This window comes from Cervus canadensis, chromosome 28 (genome assembly GCF_019320065.1).
Source record: "Cervus canadensis isolate Bull #8, Minnesota chromosome 28, ASM1932006v1, whole genome shotgun sequence".
Lineage (NCBI taxonomy): Eukaryota > Metazoa > Chordata > Mammalia > Artiodactyla > Cervidae > Cervus > Cervus canadensis.
This window is the reverse complement of record NC_057413.1, coordinates 19,923,903-19,946,435: the sequence shown is the minus strand read 5'-3', so window position 1 is coordinate 19,946,435 and position 22,533 is coordinate 19,923,903. Positions and strand designations below refer to the sequence as shown.

The 22,533-nt window shown below is 51.9% G+C and overlaps 4 protein-coding genes across 8 annotated transcripts in view; 1 reads left to right on the top strand and 3 right to left on the bottom strand.

Moving 5' to 3' along the window:
• The window catches only part of LOC122429593 (BOLA class I histocompatibility antigen, alpha chain BL3-7-like), a 425,948-nt gene that overhangs the window by 48,183 nt on the left and 355,232 nt on the right, over window positions 1–22,533 (bottom strand). The window lies entirely within an intron of this gene.
• Window positions 2,625–4,109, bottom strand: PSORS1C2 (psoriasis susceptibility 1 candidate 2). Its single transcript, XM_043450078.1, has 2 exons — window positions 3,996–4,109; window positions 2,625–3,356 (listed from the first exon to the last, which is right to left on the bottom strand). The coding sequence occupies exons 1-2, from the start codon at window positions 4,045–4,047 to the stop codon at window positions 3,001–3,003; spliced, it is 408 nt and encodes a 135-aa protein (XP_043306013.1). The 5' UTR covers window positions 4,048–4,109; the 3' UTR covers window positions 2,625–3,000.
• Window positions 6,108–17,461, bottom strand: CCHCR1 (coiled-coil alpha-helical rod protein 1). 5 transcript variants are annotated; one of them, XM_043450031.1, is made up of 18 exons: window positions 17,310–17,461; window positions 16,195–16,261; window positions 15,903–16,116; window positions 13,484–13,787; window positions 11,969–12,132; window positions 11,718–11,853; window positions 11,422–11,532; window positions 11,069–11,218; window positions 10,481–10,591; window positions 10,290–10,396; window positions 8,850–8,962; window positions 8,633–8,678; window positions 8,338–8,474; window positions 8,016–8,204; window positions 7,818–7,919; window positions 6,840–6,991; window positions 6,559–6,730; window positions 6,108–6,355 (listed from the first exon to the last, which is right to left on the bottom strand). In XM_043450031.1, exons 2-18 carry the CDS (start codon window positions 16,208–16,210, stop codon window positions 6,246–6,248), a joined length of 2,334 nt encoding a protein of 777 aa, XP_043305966.1. In that variant the 5' UTR covers window positions 16,211–16,261; window positions 17,310–17,461; the 3' UTR covers window positions 6,108–6,245. The 5 variants fall into 5 exon arrangements, with proteins under 5 accessions (XP_043305966.1, XP_043305969.1, XP_043305967.1 ...); XM_043450034.1 differs by having other exon boundaries at window positions 6,559–6,688; XM_043450032.1 differs by having other exon boundaries at window positions 16,195–16,327; window positions 17,310–17,441.
• On the top strand, window positions 17,692–21,533 carry TCF19 (transcription factor 19). The gene is made up of 4 exons (XM_043450073.1): window positions 17,692–17,880; window positions 18,301–18,868; window positions 19,930–20,485; window positions 20,747–21,533. Exons 2-4 carry the CDS (start codon window positions 18,631–18,633, stop codon window positions 20,985–20,987), a joined length of 1,035 nt encoding a protein of 344 aa, XP_043306008.1. The 5' UTR covers window positions 17,692–17,880; window positions 18,301–18,630; the 3' UTR covers window positions 20,988–21,533.

Sequence of the window (22,533 nt, the reverse complement as noted above, 5' to 3'; positions counted from 1 at the left end):
GGGAGATGGCAATAAACCCCGCCCCCTGAGATCGTCCCAGGCACACCTGCACCGCAGAACTTAGCTGGCCCGAGACTGGGCACGCTTGAGAGCGGGGAGCAGCGTGGGAGAGGCGTCGCGGAAGATAAACGCAACTGGGTGGGGAGAGGAGGATTAATCCAGGCAGCGGAAACAGCACGCACACGGGCAGAGGCTCAGGGCGGCTCCTGGAGCGAGTGGGCGTGGGGCTGCGAGGCCCGAGCTTCCGCGCCTGCTCCTGCGCGGGCAACCCGCGCCCGCCCCTTCCTGGCGGGTCCTCCCTTCTGGCACCAGGCCTTCCTGCCGCGCCCGGCTCGGGGCCTCCTCCTGGAAGCCTCCGGTGACCACTCCAGCTCCTCCAGGGCGACTCTGTTCTGAACTCATGGCGTTTACTGCCAAGGCTTTTTACTGTGATGTTTACTCATGTCATTATGAAGTTAGTGCACCCTTACAGTCTGTGACATTGTTATTTAACTTTGCATGTAGATTCTGTCTCCCTTGACCTAATTTTGGCTTCCTGAGAGTGGGAAATGTATATTTTTATTCGTTGTATTACCCTGTGGCACCTAACATTGGAGGATATATTGAGGGTATGAGGTAATGATTGAATGAATGGGTTGAATCTAGTCTACTTTGAAGCTTATAAAATTACACACTCGCCTCTACTGTTCTTACCAGTTTTAAGATTATTTCCAAACTCTCCATTTAGATGGTCTTTTTCCTGTTTGTTTTTGTTTTTCAAACCAATCACATATAGGTTTTGATGGGAGTTATCACATAAGCAAACTGAGTCCTAAGGGGTGGATTTTAAAGTCAGGGAACCCTCATTTCTTTTAGCCCTTCTTCAATCCCACCCAGCCAGCCACTTGATTGACCCTAGGTCTTTGGTATCTCTAGGCCCCCCCCCTTCCAGCTTTCCTGCGCAAATCCACTCTGAAAGGATTTGGGGAAACTATGTACCTTTTACCCATTTTAAAGTCAACAACTAACATTTTTAATCTTAAGTTTAAATACTTGAAAGGGCACACTTTCTGGGGAATTGTTAATACTTATATATTTAGAAAGTCATATCACTCTTTTAAATCTAGTGGATGGAATATGACACATAGCCCTTTCATGTTCATTAACACCCTTTTAATAAGTGAACAAATCCATTAGCCAGTCAGCAAATTTACCTCATTTATCTTTTTCTTTCTCTCATTTATCTTTCTTTTTAGTTTCTCTTTCCATTTCATTTCCCTTATAGTTTTATCCTAATGAAATATTTTTTTCTCCATTGCACCACTTTTTTTGTATTTTAGTGTATTTTTGGAAAGTCTTTTATTGTATATCTCTAACAAAAATATGTACATAAATTTAAATTTACTTTGTGTGACCATAAGACTATAAGTATTAAAAACAATTACTCTGTCCTGGATTTAAAATTAGAATTATTAAAAGATGCAGTTGATCAAAACTACAACAATTTTTATGAAATTAAAAGACTCTTCCTCCTTAGAAGAAAAGCTGTGATGGAACTAGACAGCATATTAAAAAGCAGAGACATTACTCTGCTGACAAAGGTCTGTCTAGTCAAGGCTATGATTTTTCCAGTGGTCATGTATGGATGTGAGAGTTGGACTGTAAAGAGGGCTGAGCACCAAAGAATTGATGCTTTTGAACTGTGATGTTGAAGAAGACTCTTGAGAGTCCCTTGGACAACAAGGAGATCAAACCAGTCCATCCTAAATGATATCAGTCCTGAATATTCATTGGAAGGACTGATGCTGAAGCTGAAACTCCAGTACTTTGGCCACATGATACGAATAACTGACTCATTGGAAAGGACCCTGATGCTGGGAAAGATTGAAGGCAGGAGGAGAAGGGGCCAGAAGAGGATGAGATGGCTGGATGGCATCATCGACATGAGTTTGAGCAAGCTCTGGGAGTTGGCTTGCTGCAGTCCATGGCGTTGCAAAGAGTGGACATGACTCAGCAACTGAACTGAACTGAACAAAGATTGACAGTGACTAAACAAAAAAGTAAAAAAAAAAAAAAAGCACGAAAAACAAAAAAGTAAATTTTACTGAAAACACATCTTAATGAGATGGAAAGGGCTGATTCTTGTTTTCCATTGACTCCATTTACCAGCTCCAGAAAGAGCACTGTGAACTGGAGTTCACAGTGGGTGAGAGAGCTCAGCCTTCCTCTGTCTAGTGGGAGAACAGTTAATAGAAGCAGGTGGAAAACACAGTTTTCAAGAAGATTCACTTTACGAAGGAACACATATGTTTGTGGAAATTGATCCCCCTTAAAACCTGGTTCTGCCCATGAAAGCCCATGGAGAGTTATTATGTTCACTTAGAGTAGGCAAACCATCAACTAGTTAAAGAGAGACTTAACTTGGTTTCTCATTCTCCAAAATAGGGATCTCAGAATGGGTCTGAATTTCCTTGTAACTCTTGATAGTTGCATTTCCAACCTTCCTGCTGAGTCCCCATCCTTATGCATATGGGCAAGACAGGAACTCAGATGACTTCCAGATCTCTGTAGGTTTGTGGCTGTGACAAGTGCATCTGAACATGCAAAGACCTGCTCATTGGCAAAGAAGCAGCCTAGAGTCAAAATTAAGAAAACATGGTTTTTTATTTTTCCACTTCATGGAAGCACCACGGCTCCTGATAGTTCCCAGTAGTTGGCCAGCAGGTGGCAGCAGAGAGAACATAGTGCTGCCAGCCCTGCCCCTGAGTTCCAGGGCTGGGTAAGAGGAGATGGAGGTAGAGGTAGGGATGTTCTGCTGTCAGAGAAAAAAGGAGAGGGAAAGTGGGGCTTAAATACCCATCTCAAGAGGGGACAGAAAATATGGACAACATCTTCAGAATAAAACTGAAGGAATGAGGAAAGGAATTAAGGAGTTAAGCTAAATTGGGGAGAATTCGAGGGGAATCAGAAGAGTGGAGATGGGTTTGAGAGCAGGGGTCCAGGATGCCTCTGGCGGCCCCGTTATCTGTACTCCTCCCTGGGTGGGTCAAGGTCTGGCTCTTCGTGAGATCCGTGGTCCACCTCAGGGGCAGGTGGCCAGGGGTTTTCTGGAGGCTGGGGTCCTGCGGGCCAGGGGTCGTCAGGCCGAGGAGGTTGAGGGGGATCAGTTCTAGGGGGTTCAGGAGGCCAGACTCCAGAATCAGGCAGGTCTCTCCAGGGACGACTGGGGCCTGGAGGTGGAGGATCCTCAAAGAGAGGGGGTGCCCCTGGCCAGGGGTCACCAGGGATTGGGGGGCCCTGAGGCAATGGTGGAGGGCCCTCCTCCTCTGAGATCTCTCTGGATGAGGGAGAAGGGTCGTCTCCACTGCCTGAGATGCCTGTAGAGGAGGAAGGAGGAAGATAAGAGGTTGTGAGGGTCCACTCCTCTCCTGGCAGCTAGGACCCCAGGAGCATCGCCTCTCTGCGATGGACCACAGCCTGAACTGATCCAACAAACAAAACTCAAAAGTAACTCTCCCCGCATTTGCAGAATACCAACACAATCTTAAAATGACATAAAACCCTGTCCTGAACTACTGACTAGACCAACTTTAAACTGACATGACCTCCCTTCCCCCACATAAGCTCCCTCCAACCCTGTTCGGGACACCCCACTGGGAGGACCCCTATACATGTCTGAGGTCCCAAAGCTGTCTACCCCCATGTGGCACCCAGATCCCATCCCTACAATGACCTTCTCCCCTTAACAGAGAACTCAGCTCTGATGAACACTTGCCTGCACACCTGAATGCTGATCTAAATTGCCACGTGGAGCTAAAGCCAAACCAGCAAAATGTTTATTCTGTGCTAAAATGCACCTAGTCACATCACCTCTGTCCCCTTAACTCTTCCCCTCACATGCATCTCCCAGGATCTCCCAGAATCTCCCTGTCCTTACGCATCCATCTCAGCCTAGCCTCATCCTGACTGTTCCCCGTCACCCCAAATCACACTCCGGGCCTCTGTTCCCAGCTCACCTCCAGCAAACAGGCAAAGGACCAAGATCCCCAGGAGTTTCCAGTTGAGCATCTTGGCTATCTCCTGGCCCCCAAAGTCAGGGGTCAGCTGAGTCTGGGAGACTGAGAACCCTAAGAGGCTTTATAGGGGAGGAGGGAGTGGTGAAGGCTGATCTCTGGGGAGGGGCCGGCCCTGTCACACAAGGAACTGCATCCAAACCTGACTGGTCAAACCCGTCTGGAAGCCCTCGGCTGATGTGTAACCACTGATGGTGGCGTCCCTCATTTTAGTCCCCCAGCTCAGGACCCAGCCACCAGGCTTTATCGATGACCTAGACCTTGGCCACCCCACCCTTGTTTTCATGTCCCCCTTCATACACACCCTGCAGCAAATCCTAATAACAGGGACTTCTACCTCTCATCCCTCGAGGTCCCTGGAAGCCAAGGAATGGGAGCAAGCATGCGTGGGGAAGCAGTGTAATTACAGGGGCTGAGAGGCAAGATGCAGGGCAGAGGGCGGGCAACTGGGGGGACAAGGAGGGAGAGGATGGGCGGGGGTGCTCTCTCAAACACCTGGGACACAGCCAGGGCCATCTCAGCTGGTACGCCAAGCCTCCTCCACCCACCCCAGGGTAACCCTCTCTTGGGGCTCAATTCTTCCTGGAATTTGCACTCCCCAGCATACACCTTCTCCATGCTCAAAGGGGGCCTCCCAAGTAGTGACATACGAGGAATTTCATCCAGGAGCCACCTGAGATGACTGCAGGTGAAGAAGGAAGTACAAGACATCCTGATTCCTTCTCCCCACCCCAAGGCTGGTTCCAGTCAGTCACACCCAGAGGCTCTGGAAGAAGCTGCCTCAGCTCCCCTTGGCACCTCAGCCTCTTCCGCCTCCCTCTAGAATCTTCACCGCCCTTCCCCTGGTCCTTGGTGGGAACTCTCCACTCCCCGCTTCTCTCCCCTCATCCTTAAGACATCAGTCTGTCTGGTCTGAGTCACTCAGAGATGTCCCTTGAACTTTCCCGCAGCAAGGACTCCTTTGTCAGGATGTCTCATGAGCCACTCAGAAGCAAATGTCCAAAACTGAACTCACTTCTTCTTCCACAACCTGGTCTGCTCCCCAGCGGTCAGGAATACCACTGTCCCCTGCGACTCAATTTTTCGAAGACTCCATTCTTCTCTCTCCTCATCCCATGCCCCCAAGCCCGTCCTCCACAGCCAGTTGATAGCTCTTTTAAATATGTAGGTCAAATTGTGTGGCTGTTCTCAGTTTAAAAAGTACTCCAGGGGCTGTCTATTTATTTCTTTAATCTGGCTGGACCAGGTCTGAGTTGTGGCATACAGGATCTTTAGTTGTGGCATGTAGAAATCTAGTTCCCTGACCAGGGATCGAACCTGGGCCCCCTGCTTTGGGAGCGCAGAGTCTTAGCCACTGGACCACCAGGAACGTCCCTCCAAGGGGTTTTTATTGACTTAAGAGTAAAACCCTAGCTCCACCAGGCCTGGCCTCTCTCTGCGGCATCCTCCCTTGGGCTCCCTCCAGCCTCTGGACCTGTCCGTCCTCATGCTTCTCCAAGGTGGCTGCACTGCCCGCTCCTTACCTCACTCTGGCCTCAGCAGCACATCCCTCCTGAGAGAAGCCCTGCCTGTCCCCTCATCTAAAGCGGCCCCTCCCCACAGAACTAGTTTCTATCATGTCACTCATTTTTTTCCTCTTCACAGCACTTGTTTGAAACACTCGTTTGTTCATGTAGGTACCTGCCCGTCGTCTGTCTCTCCCACCAGAAGTGTCTCGTGAGCAGGGACCCACCTGTCAATCAAACCCACCAGTGCCCCCACCAAGGCAGGACGCTGCCTGGCTCTGTGATTCCTGCTGAACGCGTGAATGTTTTATCTGCCTCGTGCCCTTGCCTTGACCATTTCCCAGAGGTAGTTTTAAGACAAAAATTAAGAATAAAACAAAACCTGGAGCTTCTCCAAAAACCTCCCGGGCAGCCTAGGAAAGGGGTTTTGAAAAAGGAACCATCTAGAGAAAGAGCTGTATAAGGGACTGGTTCTCATGTTTTCCAGACAAGAGAGGCTCCGGGGAGAAAATTTCCTTGTATCCCCAAAGAGAACTGTCCAAACCATGACTCCTACTGTTGTCATCTTTATTGAGCCACGGGAGAATTCATGACATCTTGGCAGCTGGTGTCCCCGAGGGCGGCTGGAGGAAGTCCCCTCCCCGACCCATTCCCCTTCCATCCTCATCCTCCTGGTCCTCACAGCTGGTCAGAGGCAGACTGAAGAAGAGGTCTGGCTGTCCCCTTCACAAATGGCTTCCTCTTTGGAAATGGCCTCACTCAGGCCCTGCAGGTCGTCAAGCAAGACAGAAAGGGATCCTGGAGGGACAGGAGGTGGACAAAGCCGTCACAGTCACAGTGCCAAGGAACAGGGCTGCTACCAGATGTGGGAGGGTTATGAGAAAGAAAGCTCTTGGCCCAAGGCAGGCTGTGGGCCTCCAGGGTCACAGAGAACAAGGCTCAAGCCCTGCAGAGTGCCTGGAGGAAAGGTTCCCAGGGTCCCCCTGCCCTCCGTCCCTTACCTTTGATGGACTCCTTGGTGCAGAGGGCTGCTGCCGGGGGTGTGGGTGCTGACGACTCTGAGGGCTTCGGGCTGGGCTCCACAGGTACGCCCTTATCCGACGGGGAAGGAAGAACTGCCAACAGTCGCTGCTGCTTGTAACGGGAGAGGAGACCCTCCTGCTGCAAGGTGGCCTGGGAAGGAGAGGGTTAAACGCCACCGAGCCCAGGCAGGGCCCCCTCCCCTCTCCCCAGCTCTGCTCCCCAGCCAGCCCAAGAAGGGCCCAGTCTCTCCGCCTCCTACCAGCATGAGGTTCTTGTCCCTCTCCAGCTCCTTCAGGCGCTGGGTCAGCCGCTGCCCCTCCTCCTTCCGGGCCTCATCCTGCAGGCGCCGGAGCTCCTGGTTCCGCTCCTTTTCCCGGGTGGCTTTGCGCTGGATCTGGCGTAGGGAGATCACTGCAGGAAAGCCGGGCCACAGAGGGGATGGGTGTTGGCAGCCCAGAGGCTGCGGGGCACTGAGAACACCAGCCTAGAAGCATGGGCGGGCACACTGGGTCCCCAGCTCTGTGACTCAGGGAGCCACGGCGCTTTGTGGCATTCAGTCTCTGCTGTACAGACGGCGGGGTGGTGGATGCTCTAGAATCTTGTGAATCTGTCAACCCCAAGTACCTCCCGCATCCCTGAAGCTTCCTGGAGGGCAGGAGGGGAAATCTGAATAGGGACTGGATATCAGATTTTGTGCAGTTCAAGTTCATTTTCTTAAAGTGTGACCATGCTATTGAGGTTACATAGGAAAATATTCTCCTTGTGGGAGATGCAGCTGAATAGTCAGGTTGGCAACTTACTCTCAGTAACTCCCCCCCTAGATGTATATATATCAATATGTGTAAATATACAGATAGACAGGAAAGGTGATCAAAGGTTATAAACTGCTGCTCTAAGGGGAGAAGGCAGATGAGTACCATTACATGATTCTTTTAATGTGGCTAAGTGTTTGAAATTCTTCCCAATAAGAATTGGGGGTAATCGTTGGTATGTCAGGTTGCCTCTGTGGAGGGGGGGGTGACTGGGAGGAGCTGGGGGGATCTGGGGCTGGTCAAGTGCTATTGTTTGATCTGGGCACTGGCTATACAGGTGTGTTTACCACTTGAGAATTAGTCTTCCTTGATAACTTCATGACTTGCACACTTCAAACAGAAAAAGCTTTCAAAATAAAGTTTTGACAATAATCTCAACACTTCCTCCTTCTTGGAAGCACCATGTGCATCCCAGCCACTCTCACCAGCCTTGGTGTGTTCCCTGCGAGCCTCGTTCAGTCTCCTTTCTGATTCTGAGAGCTGTTCCCGCAGCCGACCTTCCACTTCGGCCACCTTCTCCTGCAGCGCTGGGGTGGAGTTGCACACAGGGTGTCAGGGGAGTCTGGGCTCATGGTTCCCACCGCTCCCCGACCCCGGGACTGCCCCCGTCCGCTCCTGCACACCTTGCCCGTAGATCTCCTGCTGCTGGGTCAGCTCCTTCCGGAGGCTGGCAGCCTCTGCCGTGCTCTCCTGCTGGCCCTGGCGAGCTGCTTCCAGCTGCAGCCCCAGACTAGCCAGGGACTCCTGCGTGCGCTGCAGCTCCTGCTCCAGCTGCTGGGCCACCTCGCTCAGCTTCTGCCGCTCCGCCTCCCCTGGGAAGAGGAGGTGCCCACTCAGGTTCCTCCCTGCCCTAGACCCCAGCTCTTCCCTCCTCCTCTTCTTCCCTAAGGCCCCCTGACTCTGGCCCCCGGCTCGTGCTCGATGACTTGCAAGCACCAGGCGTACCTTGCTCCCGGGCCCGGCCCACCTCCTGCTGGATGATGTGGGCGCTCAGCTGCAGTTCTGCGTCCAAACGGTTCCGCTCCTCCCGCAGCTGCTCCAACTCAAGGCTCATGTCCGTGGTCGGTGGGGGTGGTGGGCAGCTGAGACAGGAAGGGAAACAGAGATGGGGGAAATCACCCAGCTGCCTGACCCCTAAGCCCTTATCCTTCCTCCATCCTCGTGTTTTTTGGGTCCCAGCAACCAACACCCTAAAGCCCCACTCCTGCCCCCAGTAAATCTAAAGGGGCCTGGACTTCACCTCTCCTGGCGCAGCTGAGCAAGGGCCACTTTTCGAGCCATCAGGCCTGGGGAGAAAAGGCAGAGAGCATGAGAGGTGCATTTGCAGAGAGGAAGGGAAACAGGGGTGTAAGGAGATGCTTGGACCGGGGAAGAGAAGGCAGGAGGGTAGGTGTAGGATGAGAGAGCTGGTGGGGCAGGGGCAGAGGCAGGGCGCGGCTGGCAGTCACCCTACCCACCCCGAATGGTGTGGACCTTGCGGACAGCATAGCTGACTCGGCTGCTGAGACTGGGCAGCCGGGCTGCGGCGCGCTCCACCTCGGCCACGGTGCCCTGGAGCCAGGTCTGAAAGCTGGAGAGGACACGAGGTCACCAAACCCTCAACCCCATCTCATTTCCAAAAGGACTCGACCCCCTCTATCCTGTGCTGCTACATACATGGAGAAAGCAGGGAAGGGGGATCAGTCCAAGGGGAAGAGAAGCTGAAGCCGACATCCAAAGCTGAGGAAGGGCTGTTACCTGTGCAAAGAAACCTGAGCTTCTCAGCAGTCTAGTTTCTAAAGGTTCTACAACAACAGCTGTGAAGGAAACACCTAGGAAGTTGGTATGAGAGACAGGCTTGCAACTGATTAAAAAGGAAACTGGCATATGCTTTATTAACAGATGGAATATCTAGTAAGCAAGTAAAGGCAGACCTCGGATATACTTTGGGTTTAGTTCCAGACCATTGCAACAAAGCAAATATGGCAAAGCAGTACTGCAAAGCAAAGGTGGAATAGATTTTCTGGTTTCCCAGTGCTTATAAAAGTTATGCATATGCCACACTGTAGTCCATTAAGTGTGCAATAGCACTATGTCTTAACAAACAACTAGATATTTAAAAACAGCATTAATTTGAAAATAACGCTGTTGGGAAAAAATAGCGCCAAAAGACTTGCTTGACGCAGAGTTGCCACAAACGTTCAGCTTGTAAAAAATGCAATATATGTGAATGATAAAGCAAAGTACAATAAAACAAGGTATGCCTGTGGGTGTTCAACTTTACTTATTTATTTATTGTTTTGGTGTTCAACTTTAAAAGAAAAAAAATAGGTTTAATTTTTTCCCAACCCAACAAGGCATGCCTGCAAAATTTTAAAGAAACAAAGATCAAGTGTCTATACTCCCCATCTTTGAACAGTTCTGAAGGTAGAGATCCTCCTGTGTTGTGCTAAGTTGCTTTAGTCATGTCTGACTCTTTGCAACCCCATGCACTGTAGCCCATCAGGTTCCTCTGTCCAAGGAATTCTCCAGGCAAGAACACTGGAGTGGGTTGCCATGCCCTCCTACAGGGGATCTTCCCGATCCAGGGAACAAACCTGCGCCTCTTACATCTCCTACTAGGTGCTCTGTTTAGCTCAAGCTGTTATTAACTGCAGGAGGAAGTTAACCTCATCTCAGCCAAACATGCAGGGGTGGGAGTCATAACAAGTGACCGTGGTAAGAATGTGGCCAGGTGGAGTGGGGGGTGCCCCATAAAAAACAAACACAGAGACTTTTACAGGGCTAGATACCTCCAGCCCTGCTTCCTCCAGACAACCAGCCTTCCAGCCCCGCTTGCCTGAGGCTCTTAAACCTCAAGATGCCCAGGAAGTCTAGGAAGCAGGAACGCTATTCCACCCACCCTCCACCCCAAATACCTGCTGACAGCACTGGCCACAAGCCTCAGCTGCTCCTCCGCTGGGGCCATCTGCTGCCTCCTCCGGCACCGGGCCTCCTGAGTGCGGCTCAGCTCCATCTGCAGGGCCTAGGAAGGATGAGGTAAAGAAAGGGGTCCCATGCCTGGGGTCTCCCTACCCTCCCTCAGCCTCTACCCGTCTCAGACGCTGACCTTGGCGCCCATCCGCTCCACCTCCACCTCGGCAGCTTTGTCCTGCAGGGAGCGCTGCAGGATGGCCTGCTCCTGGCACTGGGTTTCCACTCTTTCCTGGAGCTCTGCCACCTGGGAAAGGAACGGAGGCAGGTCCAGAGCAGAAGGCTGTAAGGCGGGGGTGGGGGAAGCATTGGGACGGCAGGGGCAAGTGCAGAGGTCTCTGAAAGAAGGCCACGCTGGGAGACAAGAAGCCCCATTCCTGAGAATGGAGTCTGGGTCCAGGTTTCCTTTCAGAAGCATGTTCCATGGTCCACACCTTGAGGAACTGCCCTGTGACCTGCCCATAAGGACCCATAGCCTCGGCCCATGCCACCCACTGATCCTTAAACACTCACCTTCTGAAGAGGCCATCCCCAAACACCCTACCTAAGGCCAACCCACCTCACAAAGTGTAAGCCTCATGAGAACAGGTCTTTGTGGACCTTTACTCAGGGCTGTGCAGCCAGCACAGGGGAGCCACCCAAGTATCTGGTGAATAAACGCCATCCCTTCCTCAAGCAGCAGGGAGCTGGGGGAGAGCACGGGAGGAAGTAGGCTCCAGGCAACCTGTCCCTTCAGTCGCTCCACGCATTCTCTGTGCTCCAGCTCCTGGGCCTTCAGCTGCACCATGAGGGCAAACACCTTCTCCCGCCAGCGCTTCAGCAGGGACTGGCACTTCTTGGTGAACTCGGGCTCCAGGCAGTCTGAAGGCTGAACCTGCGGATGGAGGAAGCAGGGAGAGTGGGGGCTCCTGGGGGAGCAGAGGAAGGAGGTGGGTCTGGTTTCTCCTATCTTGCCCTGGCATCAGGAGCCACAGCAAGGAGAAGTGTTCAGGGGAAGAAAGATGTCGGCAGGTTCTGGGAGTGGCACACCAACCCCTCCCGCGCACAGGGGCCGAGGGGCCTGGGCCAGGGGCCTACCTTCCGGGCCAGCTCCTCCTCCTGCATGCAGAGGATGTGTGAGAGGCTCTGCACGCGCACCTGCAGCAGCTCGGTGGTGGTGTGCAAGCTGTCCCGGTCCTCCTGCAGGTGCTGCGGGCGGGGTGGGGACAGAGGGCAGCCACCTCTGTCAGGTCTGCCAGTGGCCCTTAGGTGGCATCCAACCTGTGCACCCCTCGACGGCACTGCCTTTTCTCCAGGGGACTGTGCTCTTCTCTAGGGGCCCTTGCCCAGGACTTGAGCCCTTATGTTCCGTCCCAGGTTGGGCACTCTCTCACCTGGACGGTTTCTAGAAGCTCCTGTCGCTCTGATTCCCATGCCTGGCTGCGGACCTCCGGAGGGACCTGCTCCCCCACATACCTCCTCAGGTTCTCAACCAAGGTCACCTGAGCTTCCAAGTCCTCTTGGGTCTTGCTAGGGTTGGGGTAGGAGCAGAGTAGCCATCAGGGGGCCACCCTGGAGACCCACTTTCCCCACCAACCCACCAACTACCAGGTCCCCCTCGGGTCGCCCACTCCCCTGAACTCACCTCAGCTGCTTCCGCAGCAGCTCGGCCTCCCTCTGGGCTGCAGCCAGCTCCTTGGTTTCCCCTGACCTCCGGGTTTCCAGATTATTCAGAGACTTCTCCAGGCCCCCAGCTTTGCTGGTCAAACTGGAAATGGCCTCCTGGTGAGCCTGGGTCAAGGACGAGAGCTGCAGAGAGAAGGGAGGACTCAGCAGGGGCCAGCTGGCCCACATCTGGGCTTTCCAAATCCGCCCCCTGCTTCAACCTTGGCCTTCACTCCCACTTTCTGTGACCCTGGACAATCACCCGAGAAATCATCTAACTGCCACAGCAAAACAGAGACCATCCTTGGTGCTTCACTTCCCATCACCCTCCAGTCCATCAGCAGTTCCTGTCAGGTATCCCCCCAGAAACACTGTCACTTCTCTCCATATCCAGTGCCACCAACTTAAGGTAAACCACCTCATCTCTGGCCTGGACAATGACAGCAATCACCTGACCGGTCTTAGAATCCTTCAGTGGCTTCCCATGGCATTCAGACCAGCTTCTCCCCTGGGTCTGTGAAGCCTGTGTCATGCCTTGGCCTCTGCCAGCTCTTGTCCTCTGAGTTCACATCCTGTCTCTCCACTGCCCACTCTGCTCCAGCCACAGTGCTCTCTCATCGTCCCCCACAAGTCTGCTCCTTCCCACCTCAGAGTCTACCCAAAGGCCTGTTTCCCCCAGCTCCTCAGATCTCCATGACATCGCCTTCCGGGGCCGCTACTCCCCACCCATCACCTGCCTGGTCCTGTCATCTGTTCGTGCCCTTCCTGCACTTATCATTACAAAATGATCCTGCTTCTGCACCTGCTTACTATCTACTTCCTGCCATCCGGAAGGAAGCCCAAGGAAGGCAGAGAGCTTGTCTCTTTCTCACAGCACCTCCAGCAGTGGTAAAGGTCAGATACGCTGAAGGAGTCATGTTGTGGCCTTCCCCAGCCCCTAGACCAGTGGGGCTCCTTTGTCCTCCTTCATGGTACTTCTCCCGATCACAGTTAATTAATTATAGTTAAATAAGGCACTGAATGTGTCTTCCACTGGGTTGTCAGCTCCACCCACGAGGACAGGGAGTTGACTGATTTGCTCACCCCAGTGTCCCAGCTCTTGTCTCAGGAATGGCAAAGAGGAAGCATGGATACATGCCTGCTGACTGAATAATCTCCCCTTCCCAGTCCATCTCAGGACCCCTCCCACACCCCTCACTCCCATTCCCGATGCTCCCAGATGAACTGGGTACTTGGAGTAAAGCAGAAAGACAAACTACTTCCCCCTGGAAGAGGAAGCAGGGCTTCAGGTGATGGGAGGTCACCTGAGTCTGAGTGGAAAAGGGCAATCTGAATAAGACCAACACACCAAAGTTCTCCCTCTTTCCAGGTCACTTGTATTTTTTTACCTTCACCAAACACCTCATTACTCTTTTCGGCAAAGCCTGCTCTTTGCTGGGGAGCTCCCGCCCAGCTCCCCACTGGGCAGTCGAGCCTTCCCCACACCCACATTCACCTGTTCTTGGTGCAGCCTCTGAACCTCCTCCAGCTCCCGCTGGCTCCCTTCTTCCAGGTTCTTCCGGACAACCTCGGCCCCAGCCAGGGCGGCACGCAAGCCCTCGGCCTCAGCGCGGCCAGCCTTCTCCGCCCGTGCCAGTGCCTCCAGCTCCACAGCCTGAGCCTCCAGCCTCAGCTTCTGCTGCAGCGAGGTCTCCCGTAGCACCCGGACCTCTTCCTCCAGCCGCCGCAGCTCTCGCAGCTGCCGAGAGATCAGCTCAGCCTGCTGGCTCAGGGCCTGCGATCCTGCCAGCTCCACGGACCTTCAGAGACAGGTTAGCATAGGCGAGACAGGTTAGTTTGGTGGTGAAAGCAGCCAAGGCATAAATGGAGATAGGAGAAGAGGAGAGGATCCCTCTGCTCCTATGTGGAGAGATGGCAGGGAATGAAGCTGGGCCACGGGGATCTCTGCATTCCGCCACCATTATCATTCAAGGCAGCCCTACTAAGCATACCTGGGTCCACAGGACCTCAAAAGTTAGCTGAGTTAATGGACCATAACCTCTCTTGAAGGCAATATACAGGCAGATGTGTTAACCATCACAAGTGTACATCATTAGGCTACACATTCTGAATTGGAGAAGTCTGAAGGACACTGAGACTGCTGAATTCTGACTTAAGGGCAGGGAAAAGTTTGATGGAGGTACAAAGAGAAGTGATGGCTTCCAGTATCAGTATGGCAAGGCTAAGTGCCAGTTAGGATTATTTAACTGTTAGATATCCTGCATGAGAAGTCTGAGAGGGCAGCATCCCAATAAATTACAAAGTCCCAACCTCTAGAGAGCTGAAACCAGCTTATAAGATGATTCTTCACACAGTTCCCTCACTGAGGCCCAGAACCACAGCACTTTAAAAAAAATTTTTTTTTGGCTGTGCCGTGTAGCTTGTGGAATCTTAGTTCCCAAAGCAGGGACTGAACCGTGTCCTTCTCAGTGAAAGCTTGGAATCCTAACCACTGGACTCTCCAACACTTTTTTACAGGATCTGTAGCCTACAGAAATTAAGTGACTGGACAAAGGACCCTTCAGTTCGGTTCAGTTCAGTTGCTCAGTCGTGTCCGACTCTTTGTGACCCCATGAATCGCAGCATGCCAGGCCTCCCTGTCCATCACCAACTCCCGGAGTTTACTCAAACCATGTCCATTGAGTCAGTGATGCCATCCAACCATCTCATCCTCTGTCGTCCCCTTCTCCTCCTGCCCCCAATCCCTCCAAGCATCAGGGTCTTTTCCAATGAGTCAACTCTTCGAATGAGGTGGCCAAAGTATTGGAGTTTCAGCTTTAGCATCAGACCCTCCAATGAACACCCAGGACTGATCTCCTTTAGGATGGACTGACTGGATCTCCTTGCAGTCCAAGGAACTCTCAAGAGTGTTCTCCAACACCATAGTTCAAAAGCATCAATTTTTCAGCGCTCAGCTTTATTCACAGTCCAACTCTCACATCCATACATGACCACTAGAAAAACCATAGCCTTGACTAGACAGACCTTTGTTGGCAAAGTAATGTCTCTGCTTTCTAATATGCTATCTAGGTTGGTCATAACTCCTTCCAAGGAGTAAGTGTCTTCTAATTTCATGGCTGCAATCACCATCTGCAGTGATTTTGGAGCCCAAAAAAATAAAGTCTGACACTGTTTCCACTGTCTCCCCATCTATTTCCCATGAAGTGATGGGACCAGATGCCATGATCTTGGTTTTCTGAGTGTTAAGCTTTAAGCCAATTTTTTCACTCTCCTCTTTCACTTTCATCAAGAGGCTTTTCAGTTCCTCTTCACTTTCTGCCATAAGGGTGGTGTCATCTGCACTAGGGGGTAGCCAAACAAGCCACAGAGAGTCTCCATCTCCTGATGCTCTCACACTACCCTTTCATCATCCTGCTTCTTTCCCTTTGACAAGGTCCAAAGTAGAACCAACTGCAATCCTGCTCAAGAACAAAATGGCAGAAGGATGTTCCAGTACATTTGGAAAAAGACTCACATGAAACATGAAGAATAAGAATTTTCATAGACAACACATGGACAGAGAGCATGGCCAGCTCCACCAAATGAACTCATACTACTACAGCACCCAGTCTGTATATCCAGCTCACACTTCTTCAGCCTGCCTTATACTATGCTTAGTACAATCAGCTGTGGGTCAACCAATTTTTTCCCTTAGGATTTTAAATTCTTTGATATCATGATCTCTTATTTTTGTTATCTTTGTCCCTAGCATCTAGCACACTGCTATTATTTATGCATTGTAGACACCAACAACTGCTTATTAAAAAAATGAACAAACTGTGGAACTAAGGGTTGAAATAGCCTAAGGACTCTATTACAGTGAAGAAGGGTCATTGACAAGCAAGTCCAAGAGAACAGTAACGTTAAATCCGTACCTGCCTCTCCACTCTGGTTCCTGCCCTTTGCCAGAAACTTCCTGTTCCCACATGGTCACTTGAGGTCTCTGGTTGTCTGGCCGCCTCTCTAAGACATCTTGATGGGCTGGGCGCTGGACCAGGGGAGTGTCTGAGGCCCATGTGGGAGCCATTCTCGGCAGAGTTGGAAGGGGCCGAACTTGGAAGTGGGATGGGGGAATCAGCCCAGTGGAACCTAAAGAATCATAAGGACAAAGGTACTCAGTTCTCCAGGGAGACACCATCACCAGTCCCCATGGCAGGTCCCACTGACCTGAAGGTCGAAACATCTCCACATTATTTGAAGTCTCTAGAGTCGGTCTACAGCCATCTATGCCCCCCTGAACAATAGGAGAAACAAGGACACTCCAATTCAATTTTCAGGCCTCCTTCCAAAGAGAGGGCCCCTACAATAACAAAGTCATAATCCTTAAATAACAGCCAGGTCCATCCGACTCTTAGCTCTTCTTATCCTACTTCCCAAAAGAAGCAGGAAGTACCCCAAGATCCCTTGCTTGTCTCAGTCTGGTTCCTGACAGACTATGGCAACAGCCATGAGGTGGAGAGAATTTACTGAGACAGGCTGAGGGGCTGTGAAGTTTTACTCATACTTTTAGAATTCTGGACAGTGCCTTTACCCTCCTCCTTAAGTTTCTATAGTCTCTGCAGTTCCTGGATGAAGGTGACAATTGAGGTATGCGATGCAGGGGCCGTGAGCCCAGTCTCCAGAGTTCTCTCCATGGCTCACCAAGGCCTTGGGGAAGCCCATCCAGACACCACCAAGCCATGACTCCCGGGTCCTTCCCTATCAAAGCGCTGGCCCAAGGCCTGGCCCCTGATGAATGTGGCCACATGTAGCACAGGATGCCTCCCCAGAATCACTGGGGGAATCCAGGCAGCCTAGACTCCTTAGCAGAAAAGTCAGCTAGTTTCGGACATCTCATCCAAACCGTGCCAGCAACTTTCCACTCAGTTTCTCTCTATCGCCCCTTCAGCTTCCATTCCTGCCTCCCACCTGCCTCTCCAGAGTCCTAGAGCAGAGAGAAGTCTTGTCAAGATCTCCCCACCCTCCCACCCGAATTCATCTATTTTTCTCCCAATCTGGGACCCCTATCCCTCCCTACATCACTATTTGCTTTTATCCTGAAGGAATTATGCTGGCCCCTCACCCTCTCATGTCTCAGTAGCCTGCACTCCCTCCCTCCTCTCCCCCAGATCCTCCTGAGTCTTCGCCCTGCTGGACGCTGAGCTCTAAGGCTGTTCTGACCACCTCATTTGTTCCTTTACCCTGCTCTTACACCCCTCGGCCCTGTGGACCCCTGAACCCACCCCCGCACCCCCTCTCAGCCCCTTCCCGCCCCCAACTGACTCTTCCCGAATGCCCCTTACCCAGCGCGAGAGACCCTACAGTCCTCTGGCCACACCCCCTACACCTAGCTCCCGGTCGCGGCCAGGGTCCCTGACCGCGCCTGCGCAAAGCGGGCAAGTTGGCGGGACGCTCTAAAGCCTGCAGGGTTACCACTCCGGAAGGAGGCGGGGAAGAGGCGCACGCAGGCGCAGTAGTGTCTAAAGCCAGGCCCAATTAAGGCGTTGGGGGCATCTCCGCGCCTTGGCGGCTCCTCCCAACTCCGGGAACCCGGGAAAACTTGTGAACTAATCAGAAAAAGCGGAAGGCGGGAGATCCCAGCAAGCCACCCAATGGAGAGAAGGAGGGCAAACGAGATGGCCAATCAGAAACGGCTCGGGGGACGGGCTCGCTCCGCTCGAAGTCCAGATCCGGGAATTCCGAAGGCGGGGTCGGCGATGCCCGCGCGCGGAGGCCGCGCCCCTCCTGGCCCTGGCTTCTTCGCTGTCAAACAGCCGCAGGAACACCAACCCCGGCCGGATCCCGACAGGTCCTGGGCTGCGGCACAGGCTGGCATTGCCTGGAGAGGGAACCATTCCGAGACTGCACAGCGCGGTAGATACAAATCCGGGCTGGGGCGGGGAGGGAAAAGGCTGGATTTGTCTTGAATCATCCCGGGAAGCCCTTTCCTCTGTTTTTATCCCACCTGGAGAAACCAGAAAGCAGGGGTTTAGCTCCACTTTGTTGGACAACGTAGAGCCCCGTTTGCACTGCCTTTGAGGGGTGACTGAGTACACTTCCCACTGGGGTTCAAGCTAGCTAGTTATGAATGAGGGATTGGTTAGAAGAGTGAAGCGTGAGCTAGCAGGAGGGTTACTCTATTAGGAAAAGCAGGTTTGACAGGAAGAAGCTTCTCCAAATTACACTGAAGTGACAAGTTAGTATATCACACAGAGGCAGCACCCCTCCCCCGCCCGCCACACCTACACTTCGAATTGCCCTAGAAGCTGCCTAATGTATTGTTGACTTGCACAGATTGAAGGCTCCTGGAATATTTTGCGGCCTGAGGGAGGATCCGATTCAACTTCGTGCCACAGGACGCCTTCTATTTTGCACTACACTGGAACTTTCACCAAATTTTTTCAGTTGCAAAGCTGTTGACAGCCAATTTTACATCGCATCCTAGGGTCCCTGCACCCTGAATTTGCCCTACTCAGGGAGTGTGCTCAAAGTCGAAATTGCACGAAGGATAGCTCAAGTTTGCATCAGACGGAAAGTGAATTTAGGCCAGCTGTACATGGCCCAGGGCGTGGACAAGGTGATGGATTCCTGAAGTGAAGAGGTGGTGCCGAGGGGGCCCCGCCCATGCTGCCCTGCTTCCAGCTGCTGCGCATAGGGGTCGGCAAGGATGTCGATCTCCACACCTTCCACCCCCCCAGTGGAGCTGGCTGCACCTACCGCTTGGGTTGCAGGGCCGATCTCTGTGATGTGACCCTGCGGCCACAGCACGAGCCAGGCTTCATCTCTGGGGTCCACGCAGAGCTGCATGCGGAGCGCCAGGGTGATGACTGGAGGGTCAGCCTGGAGAATCACAGCAGCCAAGGTGAGGAGTGAGCAGGGCAGCCTTATGCTGGGGCAGTCGCAGTTCTAGGCTGGAATGAATTAAGAGACTCCATAGGGACTCTGCCGGCCTCCCAAACTCCCCATCAGGTTGGATGGACGGTTGTCATGCAGACTCTGTCTTTCCACCAGAAATGTGCAGTGTCAGAAGCTCTTTGTGGGGCTGATCCTGTTTAGCTCCTAGAGGGGGTGGGAGGTAGATCCACAGCCTGGAGCGTCACAGTGGGGTTGTTCTGAGACCATGGTGGGCAGAGGAGGGGCAAGCTTAGACTTGTTTCCAGATTGTTTAGACACTTGTTCTTGCCTTAGGGCAGTTGTGATATATGTTGAATTGTTTTAATTATCTGGACATGTGCCTTACTCTCTGTCTTGGAGGCAGTTAGGCAGCCTCAGAAGGCCTGGATTTACATGAGTTCTGCTGTTGGCCCCTGGTAACATCACTCAGGCCTGCCACTTCACCTCTCTAAGTCTTAGTTTCCTCTTAGCTAAAATATGTCTTTGAAAAACATAAAATAAAATATGTCTTTGCGAGTGGGGAGTGGACAACTTCAATTGGCCAACATTCATTTCCTGATTATTATGAGACAAGAACTGTTTTATGTGCATTAAATATAGGTGAGCACAAATGACCCATTTTACAAAAATGAAGCATAAAGAGGCTGACTTGTCCAGGGTCACGTGGCAGGTAAATGGTGGAATTTGGATTTGAACCCAGATAGTCTGAGCTATGCTGATAAGTGCTGAGTTGGAGCTGAGAGTGAGCATCTCTGAGACCCAGACCTTAGTGGATTGAGGGAAGTTCATTCCATGTGCCTTGAGGGAAAGCATAAGAAAAAAAAAGAGAAAAACTCATTCTTAGCTCACAGGGAGTTTCTTATCTGATGACACCTACTACTGAGGGACTTAGAATGTGAGGATTTCATGACATGCATGTGTTCTTCCTCGTATTCCCCAGAAAACCAGACAGGACCAGATTTCTCCACTTCTGACCGGTCGTTTGTTTTTTTCGTTCTCTGTATCTGTCTGGTGCCCCATAATCAACAGGGACTTTGGTCAATAATGTCCGACTCCCAAGAGGTCACAGGCTGGAGTTGAATGATGGTGATCTTCTGACCTTTGGCCCTGAAGGGCCCCCAGGAACCAGCCCTTCAGAGTTCTACTTGTTTCAGCAAGTCCGAGTCAAACCTCAAGATTTTGCTGCCATTACTACCCCACGATCTAGGGGAGAAGAGGGAACCGGGGTTGGTTTCCGGCCCATGCTGCCCTCCCAGGGGGCTCCACAGCGCCTCCTCAGCACCCTCTCCCCAGCCCCCAAAGCAACGCTGATCCTCAACTCCATTGGCAGCCTCAGCAAGCTCCACTCCCAGCCCCTCACCTTCTCACGGAGTGGGGGTGGGCCACAGAGTCCACCTGTTCCCACTCCCACCGGGGAAGTGGGGACCGCCCCTTCTGCCCCACCCCCAAGAAACCGGAGGAAGTCTGCTCACCGCGTGTTGGAAGAACTGGATGATGAGAGAGAGGATCCCAAGTGCCCCTCACCAGTCCTGACGGAGCCTAAGAAGAAACTCCGTGTAGAGAAAACCCCACTGACACCCAGTGGGTAAGTGAACTTGGCTTTATTTCACTGCTTTTGGTTCTTTTAGAGCCCTAGGCTGAGATGTACCTATCTGCTTGGGTGGTGGGGATGGGAGGTAGAACACCTGTTGCAATGACAAGATCTGGGATAGCTCTGCTAGCCAGATTCACCATTAGTCTAGTGAATCTCTATGGGTTCCCTCTGCAGTTATCCCGGGGGGGCGGGGGGGAGTTCCAGGCTTCTGCAGGTTTCCAGTGACCTTGGTTTTTGTGTCCCTTTCTTCAGAAATCGACGTGGGCGTCCTCGGAAGCACCCACTGAACAACCCCAGGGCTCCCCCTGCAGTTGGGGGCGGGGAGCCCTGTGCAGCCCCTTCTTGCTGCCTACCCCAAGAAGAGACAGTGGCCTGGGTTCAGTGTGATGGCTGTGACATCTGGTTCCATGTGGCCTGTGTTGGTTGCAGCATTCAGGCTGCAAGGGAGGCTGACTTCCGGTGCCCAGGCTGTCGTGCAGGCATCCAGACCTAAGGCCCACCACCAAAGCAACAGAAGACAGAGCCGGCACCTCCAGGCCAGGGGTGGACACTAAGGGTGCCAATGGATCCTAAGAGCTGCCCTCTTCTGTCCTTGCCTCTCCAGGAGGGAATGACTACAGGAGAAGTGTCCACTCCTGTGGATTATCAATTCAAGGCCTGGAGCAGGGCCTCGTGGCCACGGTGACAGAAAAGATGGCTTCCTGCCAAAGATATTGCTGCCTCCAGGACGTTACCAGTGAGCTGGAAATTCCCACTGTCACAAGCTGTGGGTCCTTGCTGTGTGGACATTAGAATGTCTGTGGTCAAGAGTACCCATCAATTGTACAGGTCATGCCTGGGAAGTTATAAGCTCCAGCCTTGAACAAGCAAGTTCTTAATGTTTTTGATGGTATCGCCTAAGGTATCTCTGGGAAAACCTAGAGCACAGACCCCAAACTTCCTTACATTGTGGGTGATCCTGCTGCTGACTGTGACCTGACTTCAGAGCTTTGCTTCCATTTCCAAATAAAGAATGAGCAGCTTCATACGCTCTAAGGTATTTGCTCTTTGTGTGGGTCTGATACTCCTTGCTTTCCAGTTCTTGAGAGAATGGAGTTGGTTATTTAAAGTCTGGAAAATTAATTCAGATACTTACAGGAAGAGACAAGCAGATGAGGCAGAGGAAAACAGGAAAAGGGGAATCTAGGTAATTACAGTTGCTAATTTAAAGGAAAACAGTCACTGCCGTTAAAATAAGGTAAATTGGATTTGGTCAAATTCATGAGGGTGGTGGAACTTCTACAAGTTTCATCAGTACTACCAAGAAGAGAAAACCTGAGACACCAGCTAGAGCAGATGCCAGCCTGGTCTAGTTATCGATATAACCCACATATGCTACATTGAGTCTCTTCTGAGTCGCACACCAAGCCAGCACACTGTCAAAGCAGTGTTTCTATAGTTCTTACTAGGAAAGTCCTGTCTTGACCTATCTTATTGCAACCTGCATGTCCATCCCCTTCCTTCTCTACTTAGACTTACCAACCAAAGTTTTTTTATGGATCAAGGAAAGGCTCCAGAGCAAGAGCCCTAATTAGGAAGTGGCAGAGTCAGGACTAAAGGGTGTGTAGTGGTAGGTGAGTCACAGACAAGGCAAAAACCTTAAGTGAAAACCAAATGGACCCCAGTATCAAGAAAGCCCAAAGTGGAGTTTCTGGTTGGGGTGATATACAGAAGAAATGAGTCAAGGCTTGATTTCTTAGCACAAAGGCCACTGAGGACTACAGAGTAGAATGGGGGAAAGCAAAAAACCAGATCCTAGTAGGGAACAGACTATGTAATAACTGCATCTTTGGGCAAAGGTGTTCCATCTCCAATTTCCACAGGACCGCAAGTCACAGGCTCCTAAGAACTAGCTCACACTTATAAAGAGCCCTATCCATATAAACTTGGGATCCAACCCCACACCTCCCTCTGACATTGTGCCTCTGCGCAGTGTAAACAGCAACCTTCGTTTCGGGGTCATTTGGGTCGGAGAGCTGTTAACATACACTATTAAATAT

Coding starts and splice junctions, on each gene's coding strand:
- PSORS1C2 (XM_043450078.1), bottom strand. CDS start 4,047: ATGCTCAACTGGAAACTCCTGGGGATCTTGGTCCTTTGCCTGTTTGCT. Junction 3,357..3,995: donor CCTTTGCCTGTTTGCTGGAG/GTGAGCTGGGAA, acceptor CCTCCTCTACAG/GCATCTCAGGCAGTGGAGAC.
- CCHCR1 (XM_043450036.1), bottom strand. CDS start 16,774: ATGTGGCCACATTCATCAGGGGCCAGGCCTTGGGCCAGCGCTTTGATA. Junction 10,592..11,068: donor TGGAGCGACTGAAGGGACAG/GTTGCCTGGAGC, acceptor TTCCTTTCCCAG/GTGGCAGAGCTCCAGGAAAG. Junction 8,475..8,632: donor GCTCAGCTGCGCCAGGAGAG/GTGAAGTCCAGG, acceptor TTCCTGTCTCAG/CTGCCCACCACCCCCACCGA.
- TCF19 (XM_043450073.1), top strand. CDS start 18,631: ATGCTGCCCTGCTTCCAGCTGCTGCGCATAGGGGTCGGCAAGGATGTC. Junction 18,869..19,929: donor GGAGAATCACAGCAGCCAAG/GTGAGGAGTGAG, acceptor CATAATCAACAG/GGACTTTGGTCAATAATGTC. Junction 20,486..20,746: donor ACCCCACTGACACCCAGTGG/GTAAGTGAACTT, acceptor CCCTTTCTTCAG/AAATCGACGTGGGCGTCCTC.